Source organism: Sinocyclocheilus grahami, unplaced genomic scaffold, assembly GCF_001515645.1.
Source record: "Sinocyclocheilus grahami isolate Dianchi unplaced genomic scaffold, SAMN03320097.WGS_v1.1 scaffold36.1, whole genome shotgun sequence".
NCBI classification, from domain to species: domain Eukaryota; kingdom Metazoa; phylum Chordata; class Actinopteri; order Cypriniformes; family Cyprinidae; genus Sinocyclocheilus; species Sinocyclocheilus grahami.
The window spans coordinates 1,764,422-1,773,805 of NW_015505215.1; the positions used below are offsets into that span (position 1 = coordinate 1,764,422).

The following is a 9,384-nucleotide window of genomic DNA, read 5'->3' on the forward strand; positions in this document are numbered from 1 at the left end:
TTATTAAATAATACTTGATTATCATATTATAATGCTTGACTGCTTGACTGACTGATATTAAGAGTGTACTTTCAGATATTTAAAAAGCTGTACCATTTTACAAACATATATATATATATATAGTATAGTATTTCAGTCTGGCAAGTAAACAAAAAAATATACTAGCCAATGGCGATTCAATTGCCAAGGTGTCCGTAGAGGGTTGAATTCACAGTCCAGCATGCTCCATACATTATATTGAGAGTAGTAATGTACTTGTATATTCTCACTGACTTTCAAGGTTAAATTACCCAGATTCCCATCACACTTTCAAGCCTCCATCTCAAATATGAACTCTGTCCTTCTTCTAAGTATAGAGGTGCATCTCAGTAAATAATACACTATGTGCTGCCAACTTAATTAAGACTAAAGTACTGTATGATGCCCTTCTGTTTGGGTTCTTTTATTAGTGTCAATTTACATTAATGCACCAAAAATGTATGATGTCGTACTGTTAATATAAGTCATATGAAGCAAATATAATTTAGGGTTGTTAAGATTTTTTAATGTGTTTCGAATAAGTCTCTCATGCTCACCAAGGCTACATTTGTTTGATCAAAATGCAGTAAAAATAGTGATATTGTGAAATATCTTATACATTTCTATATATTTAAAATTGTAATTTATTCCTGAGATTGCAAAGTTGAATTTTCAGCAGCCATTACTCTAGTTTTCAGTGTCACATCATCATTCAGAAATCATTCTAATATGCTGATTTGGTGCTCAGGTTATATGTCATATTATTATCACAGTTGTACTGTAGTTTTCATGCACAGATGCATAGAAAGTTCACAAGAACAGCATTTATTTTAAATAGATATTTTTAACAGTGCAAATGTTATTACTGTCATATTTGATCAGTTTAATACATCCTTGCTGAATACCAATAACAAAGTGACAAAGTATGTATCCAGTTTGATTTACCATTCAGAGAGCAAACGCTAAGGTGGGTCTCTTTAAGAACATAAGCATAACATATATTCACACAACAGTAAATCTGCTAGTTGTTATACAGAATGTAATAAAACATTCAATTCAGTTGGGAATTTGATATTCCACATGGACAATTACTGGACTTTGTGATGATTCTCACACCTCACAGACTTCCCTTTTTAGATCATTCCCATCACAACAGCTCCATTCAGTCAGGCAATGAAGATGAATAACATCACTGCATTATAGCGCTGACTTTACAGAGCTGTTTGGTTCAAATACATGTGTCCATGCTAAAGAGCAAATTTAAAGAAATTAAAAGAATGCCAATTAACACATATCACAATCTTATTGTTCATTTAATTCATACAGTATGTGCTCCGCATATTCAGTGCTGGCAGAGGTTTTCAACTTTCGCATTTACACAATATTCCAGTCAATGAACATTCCTGTCTCACTTAGAGCTACATTCTTTCATGGCCCACTGGGGAACATGACACTTTCTCCTCAGACCTTCAGGAATGAAAGAATCAAAGCCTCAGGCAACTGCAACTCAGACTCACTGAGCACCACAGTAACTGCACGTGCATGTCCCAGCATGTCAGAAAGCACATGCGGCATAACTGCCCAGTGATGCAACAGCAGTGACCTGCAGGATAAACATATATTGTTATGTGTAAATCACAGGTGATTTACGCTTCATTCCTCTGCACTTCAGGCATGCCATAAATCCTTCACGAAGCCAAAGCACCATAGTGCTCCCAGATGGTAAACATTTAACAATATTGTATAGCTGTACAGTTAGAGCACTTGAAGTGGTGTGCATGACATCTACTCTTGCTATACTGTAGTAGAAAATTATATTGTGAGCTGAAAGTGAAAAAAAGATAAGATCAATTTATCCACGCCAGTGCAGATATCTGTACTGCCTCTTCTCTCTAAATAAAAGTAGCCAAGTAAGGAGGTGGGGTTTATATTTCACATGATTTCTTTCTTTGCTCTTAATACCATTAAAGTATGAGAGAACAAAGTCTGGGAGCAGAGGAGCAGAATGTGATCTTAATCCCTGACTAAGAGGGATTAGTATCCGAGTACACTGATTTCACGTTTAAAAACAGTCTAAAGACTAGATTCAGTTCAGTAAGAGAATGTTAATTCTACTTTATATAAATCTCATTGTGTAATTGTGTTTTTCTGTGCCATCTGAAATCAGCTTTTAATTGCATATTTTTAATGTGTTGATATTCGGTTTATCTTTTGAGATGTTTGTTTTAACAGTAAGGAAAACACCTTTCCCTTTAATGGATAGAAACATAAATATAAAAAAAAAAAAACTGCACTACCATTCCAAATTTTAGGGAATACCAGAAATTCATATTTTTCTTCAGCAAGGATGCATTAAATTGATCAAAAACGACAAGAAAGTCTTTTACACTGTTATAAAAAGATTCCATTTTTAAAAATGCCGTTCCTTCAAACCTTCTATTCATCAAAGAATCTTGAAAAATGAAGACAAAAAAAAGAACAAAATGTATCACAAATCAGCATATTAGAATGATTTCTGAAGGATCGACTGGAGTAATGGCTGCAGAAAATTCAGCTCTGCAATCACAGAAATAATATTACACATTTTTTAAACAAATAAACGCAGTCTTGTTAGGAATTAAGGACTTTTTTCAGAAACACCAAATTTTGAACAATAGTGTAATTTATTGCTATTTTCCAATACATTACTACTGCAATAATCCCATGTCACGTATTGCTTCTAGTTTCAGTTTTTAAAGTTTGTACCAAACATGTAAATAACACGTAGAAGACTGGATCTGGAGCATAGAAATTAAATGACACAGGTATTTATTAACAAACCAAAATAACTGCATTTTCAAGCATATTCGTTCCTTTTTCATTAAGTGAATTCAGATGCATTAATGATCTATTATCAACTTTAATAGCTTGTCAATGTGTAACAAAAAAAAAAAAAATGAAATGCCCACTACCTACAGCACTTTTGGGCTTACACAAATAATAACAGTGCCAAGTCATGTTTTGTCACCACAATAACACTGCAGTTTTAGCATAACACAATCTGTTTCAATCTAAAATCAAAATAATTATGTTTTATTTCTCTTGGCAACATAAGAACTACAGTCAAGTGGTTATTAAATTGAAATAATAATTATAAAAAGTTGCTTTGATAACTGAATTTGTTTTTGCACACTATAGTAAATTCTATCAGCTTGAACATACAGATGCCACTAGCTTTATCCTCACTTAGCCATGAAGATGGATATAAATAAATGGTAATAGAGGCCAGATCAAATCAGAGTGGACTAGGCAATTTCCTACAGTTCTTCCAGTGAGAATGTAATTTGTTCATCAGACGGGCCGTTCCATCACCTTTAATCATTTGTATCTCCATCGTCACCCTTAGATTTAGATGGGGTGGGTTTATGCTTTGATTTTGCTTTCTTGGCATTCTTCTGTTGCCCTGGTGGATTTGGGCAAGGCTGCAGAGCCTGTGAGATGTCTGTCAAAGTCCAGCGATCCTCCTTCAATGCATGCTCTTCCAGTGTGAACTGACCCTGCTTGGTCCGAGTGAGTTCCTTGATGTGAGCACAGGATGATTGAGCTGTGGGGGTACAGCAGGGAAAATCTGATTATTATGTCAAGTAAATTAAATGTTATTTTTTTAGGGTAATATTGCAAGAAATAAATATCTCTAGAGTGCTACCTTTTGCAAGATCATCAACCAAGCTTCTAACATAAAACCCACCTCCACACTCAACATCTGTAAATGCAAAAAGTACATTTAAATTGAACAAAAAACGTGAAATAAAGCTGTTCGGCATGGCATAATGATTTTATAAAAGATTATTTTTTCTAACCTAGTGCACCCAAAATGAAAATCTGTTGAATTTACCCTCTGGCCATCCAAGATGTAGATTATGCATTGCATCACTTGCTCACCAATGAATCATCTGCAGTGAATAGCCGCCGTCAGCTGATAAAAGCATCACAACAATCCAAAAATTATCGACACTCCAGTCCAGACACAACTCCAGTCCATCAATTACCGTCTTATGAAGTGAAAGGCGAAAACAGTTCAAAAGAGTTCTAAACAAATATGTCAGTGGATTTTGAGGTGGGAGGACAACAGGGACTTTTTCACCGGAGGAAGCGTTATTATGGATTATGAACACATATTTGGACTAGAAGCAACAGTAAGCTGTAACAACTTAATGATGGAATTGCTTTTTACAAACATGCAGCTTTGCACCTCACTAGATGTTAATTGTGGGACTGGAGTCTCTCCTTCTGACGGCACCCATTCACTCCAGTGGATCCATTGGTGAGCAAATGTTGCAATGCTAAATTTCTCCAAATCTGTTCTGATGAAGAAACAAACTCATCTACATCTTGAATTACCTGAGGGCAAGTACATTTTCAGCAAATGTTCATTTTTGGGTGGACTATTTCTTTAACTCTCTTAATGCAGTAGTTGTACAAGAAAACGCATTTACCATTTATTAACATTTATCATATCTTATGTCTTTCCAAATATAACATAAAAATGACAAACCTATGGTGAAATATGGCGGGCTGAAGTCTTGTAAAGAGAGACTGTAGACTGTGACTGGACGTGCAGGTTTAGCCTCAACCTCTTGACCTTGCTTGAGCAGGACAGACATGCGCTTGCCATCCTTCTTCAGTGCTGAATATCTATCAATGCAAATATCAGAAAGTCTATGATGTCAAGAAACATAATCTTGAGTATCAAGCAGAACAAATGGACTTACAGAGGTGGAACCTGCATAATTTCACCCGTAAACTGCTTCAGCTTCTCCTCAAAAGCCTCTTTTGTGATGTGATCTGGGGAAAAACAAGCATTTATCTTTATAGTCTAACTTCTGTGAGCTATCCATTCCCCCATCACAAGCGTAACCACAAAACCATGATTCTCACCATAACTCTTTTCTTCAACAACATTTCCTGTGACGTCAAGAGTATCAGTTGCTTTGCCTAACTCTCCAACAGCTCTGTATTTTTTTTTATAATTATCTTTATTAATACATTTTTTGGATGGGACATTTTAAATGGTAGGCTACATATTAAAGTGCGATCTTTTATAAGTTGATGCACTGGACAGATCACAGGGACTCTTCGAAAAGAAAGGGTCTGAAAGATAATATATAAAAACTTCAAAAGCAACATCACAATCTGTTAAAGTCAGAAAAAACGGTAGCTACTATTAAAGCAGGAGTGGCTAGTCAAAGTATAACTGCTTCAGCGGGAACTGTAACCACATACCGTCAATAGTATCCTATCGTGCAGGACACGCCCATTGTGTGAGGCTCTGGTTCCCGTTATTCTCTCCCGCTTTGTAGTGATCACTGAAGCCGAGCGCCAGAGCTGCTCATGGACACAGAGCTCGCGCACTTTCTGCTTATCTGAAGTCGGGGAACTGTATTTTACACATTGCCGAGCATCGTTATTTCAGGAGGAAAAATACAGCTTATCATTCTGCATCATGTCAACAAGAGGTAACCAGTTTTTATGTAGTTTTTAAAAAGGCATTATTTGCGAGGACAAATTTCTTATTCATTCGTACTCAAAAGAGGTCAGTCTATTTGAAACGTGTTTCATTCTGCTTAGAATGAAGCTACCTTTAAACTTGATGAGACTGTCATGTCTCTACACCTGTCCTGGAACAGTTTTGTTGTTGTTGCACATATCAAATCTGACAACTATAGCCCACATGTGAGTTAAACTAGTAATGCTACATGCAGCATCATAGCACTTACTATAAAAATATATTATTACAAACACTATTAAGCTGTACACTAAAGATTGAGACCATGTGTTGATAAATATTACAGTTGTCATTAAACTTTGATTCATATTCATATTAATATACTGCAAATGTCAGCATTCAACATATTTTTCCTAACCTATATCTGATTAGAAGGAAAATAAGGAAAATTAGCTTTTTTTCTAATTCTGAAGTGTATTTCAATGAAATTTGAATCTGTTTGTTTGGGAGATAGTTTTGGTGAAAGGTGTCCCTTTGTCTGGATAATTTTGCTTTCGACATTGCATAATATCTCACAATTTCTTCAGGTATTCCTGACAAGGTCTGTTGCAAATTGAAGAAGCAATGTGGTATTTATTGTATATTCTTTATGGACTTAAAAAATGACTTGAAGACAACTGTAGGGTTAAATAAAGCAATTACCTTCTTTTCTGAGTTCAAGAAAGGACACAGAGAAGTAACAAAGCCTATTAGACTGGTGTATTATTTGTATTTTGTCCTCTTGCTGTTGGATGCTCTTCCTTTCATATTATCATCATGCTATCCGATGCTAGTATGTATACGCCCACTGAATGTTTCTTCTTCTTATTTTTGCTTTGACAGTTCAAATGGTTTCTGGACTTCAATTACAAACTCACCGCAACCACCGCTGATGATTTGTTGTGCTGAGTCTATTTAAAGAATCGGGCTACTGCTACCATGAGCCACAGTCATAAGCCTCGACTGTGCTATAATTACAGCATGTGTTCAAAAACTTGAGGATCTAAGAAATTATTCTTAAAAAGTGTTGCAGTATTATTGATTTAGCTTTTGTGATTTAAGTGGGACTTCAGTCCGAGTCTGAGACTTGCTTTTCTATCTCTGCTAGAGAGGTTTGAGTGGAGGAATGCCAGTATTACTGGCTAGTCAGAGTTTATAGTTTTTTATAGTCGTATAGTTGTTCTTAAGAATGGTGCTTTTCTTCAAATGGTTTAGTCTTCTATTTGAATTCAGTCTAAATGTCAAAAACTGCAACTTAAACTGAAGTAGATGCAGAATAGTTATGTTTATAGGTTTGGAGGGTTTTGGTCATAAAATTTCTGTATCTGACATTTTGGCTTGAAGTGTGTTTAACTTTTGAGTTTGATTTCAAACGGTTACATTTTGATGAAGTCCCATTAGCAGCGCTGTCTTGTACTTTCAAGTGCAAGTCCATGTTTTTCTTGCCATGTCCCTACGACCCCTATAGCCTGGAGTATTAGAGTTCAATTTAAACATAAGATCAGCAAGCCTTTTCCCAGGTGTCCAGTCATTTCATTTTAATCATTGAGGTCACTGGAATCTGTAAAACTGTGGAATAAGTTTGACAAAATGAAAGAATATATTAAAAACATCTAAGTAGGGGTAAATGGGGCAATCTGTCACACAGGGAGGTTGTCAAAAAGGCTATTTCTCAGTAAATATAAGGTTTTGTGATGAAACAATTCACAAATGCCTTTAATAAGCTATTTAAAAAAATTTGCCACTGACGATTCAAATGCGAGTTTAGAGTAGCACTTGTTGTTTGTCAATTCTCCGATCACAAATGCAGACATGGTTTTATGTTTATGTGGCACGATGCAATGCGTAAAAAGACAGTATATGTCATTATAATCCGTCCCCACTGGATGCAACTAATGCCTCCTTTATAATGGGTTTGAATGTTTTTGTCTCGTCAGTATGGTAGGGGCGTAACATTTCCATTACACACTTGAGGTATTCGGCCAATCACAACGCACTGGATAGCTGGCCAATCAGAGCACACCTCGCTTTTCAGACCGATGAGCTTTGTAAAAATCGACGCGTTTCAGAAAGGCGGGGCATAGAGGAGAAACAAGAATGTACAGTATGTGGAAAATAATGTTTTTTAATCTTAAACATAAACATTTAATTACACCAAATACACAAAATAATGTTCTTTTTAGCAACATCATATGACCCCTTTAATGGTTCTATTGTACCGCTTACAACATGTATACTGTGACAACATGCTCTGCTATTGGGGCATGTTGTCACAAAAGGTTTATGCGTGTTAAATTGACTGTATTTTTAATGGCGGAAATATTGCATTACTTTTTCATGGCCAAGACTTTAAAATACGTCATTTGAAAAATAAACCTTGAGACATAATCACAGAAGTAAAAAGTGTGACAACTAGCTCCATTCTCCACTATTCAAAAGAACAAACGATTAAACACTAACTGGCACATCTTCTTGATGTGATTCTCAGTATCCTCCCCATTGTTTACTCATCTATTCGAGGTGCATTCCCTCTTTCTCTCTGTATCTCCATTCCCCGGATCCAAGATCATTGTCGGCCCCTAGGGAAGCCCAGTTAAAGCTGTCAGCGGAAATCAGTGTGAGAATCTGAAAAGTAAACCGTCTCTAACAACATCCAGCGAGTAGGAACCTCTCAAGACGTGCTTCTCTTTGGGCTTTAATCAGAGCAGTGATACCACTGTTTTCTTTCCCAACAGCCCTCACATATATTCCCCAAAAAAGACAACTTCATGACAGCTCTATCACTTTCACCTTCAGAAATTGGCAGTTTTTGAGATGGAAAAACAAACCAATGATAGTTCAGTGTGTTTCTTAAAGGTATAGGTCATTCAAAAATTCTAATTCTGTCATCATTTATTCACCCTCACTACTCCTTTAATGTGTTAAAAATGCAAGAAAATGATGATACTAAATTATATACTTTTGAGATATTTCGAGACTGATTGGACTGAGGATTGTAAACGAGGTGTGCTCTACTTATCGCTGTCAATATATATATATATATAGTATATATATATAAGTTGCAGGTGTGAGCACCAGATGGAGCCCATCATTCTGATTCCAGCTGACCACACACTCCTGAGCTCTGTATTCCCTGTGGGCTGCTGATTCTGTGCTTCTGCGCTAAAAAAAAATCGTCATCCTGACAAATGCTTCATCTGCACTCAGCTCCAGAGCCACTCGAGAGCCTACAGAAGAAATGCTCAGCTTCAATTGGAAATTTATCGTACTCTGCATTTGCTAAAATTTTTAGGCCACGTTCTCCTGATGCCTGGTTCATGTCAAAGCCAGGTTGCTTTACTTAGTTTATCTCACTTTGTGGACAGAAGCCCAGTTACAGACTAGTGGGGGAAAGGGCTGCTGATATTACTGGCTACCAGCCGACTTTTGTCCCAATTATTTCCTGTGTTATTGTAGAAGATGTGGCTAAAAGTAAACCTAGAGATCCCTCTCAAAACAAAAGATCATTATGCTCTACAATATAGTGAAAAAAGCTTAATCACAAAATCCAGAGTACATTTGATCCCTTGTCTTCTTGCCTCTTATAGTGACCTTGTAAAAATATTGAAGAAACAAACTTTTAGTTACATATTTGTGTCTGTATGTGTGTGTGTCAAATTTTGCATTGTTCCCCAGAAAGGTATAAACCTGAAATAACCTAATCCAACAGTCTCAGTGAGCAAATGGCTAAAGAAACATACAAAATAATGTCCTGATGAAAATCTGAAAATTATTATATATATATATATATATATATATATATATATATATATATATATATATATATACTGTATATATATATA

The 9,384-nt window shown here is 35.9% G+C and overlaps 2 protein-coding genes across 2 annotated transcripts in view; one reads left to right on the top strand and one right to left on the bottom strand.

The window, feature by feature from the left end:
* Positions 1-2,685: 2,685 nt before the first annotated feature.
* On the bottom strand, positions 2,686-5,459 carry LOC107581622 (probable tRNA pseudouridine synthase 1). The gene is made up of 6 exons (XM_016267249.1): positions 5,446-5,459; positions 4,936-5,009; positions 4,770-4,842; positions 4,553-4,692; positions 3,746-3,760; positions 2,686-3,601 (listed from the first exon to the last, which is right to left on the bottom strand). The coding sequence occupies exons 1-6, from the start codon at positions 5,457-5,459 to the stop codon at positions 3,372-3,374; spliced, it is 546 nt and encodes a 181-aa protein (XP_016122735.1). The 3' UTR covers positions 2,686-3,371.
* Positions 5,314-9,384, top strand: part of LOC107581547 (actin-binding LIM protein 1-like) — a 79,554-nt gene continuing 75,483 nt past the window's right edge. The window contains exon 1 of the mRNA XM_016267145.1: positions 5,314-5,513. Within this exon, the coding sequence (XP_016122631.1) occupies positions 5,501-5,513 (13 nt within the window). The 5' untranslated portion in view covers positions 5,314-5,500. The remainder of the gene's footprint in view (positions 5,514-9,384) is intronic.

Excerpts from the sequence above, each read along its gene's own strand:
- LOC107581622 (XM_016267249.1), bottom strand. Across the intron at positions 4,843-4,935 it reads TGTTGAAGAAAAGAGTTATG|ATCACATCACAAAAGAGGCT; the intron begins GTGAGAATCATG and ends GTTTTTCCCCAG. Across the intron at positions 4,693-4,769 it reads ATTATGCAGGTTCCACCTCT|ATATTCAGCACTGAAGAAGG; the intron begins GTAAGTCCATTT and ends TTGCATTGATAG.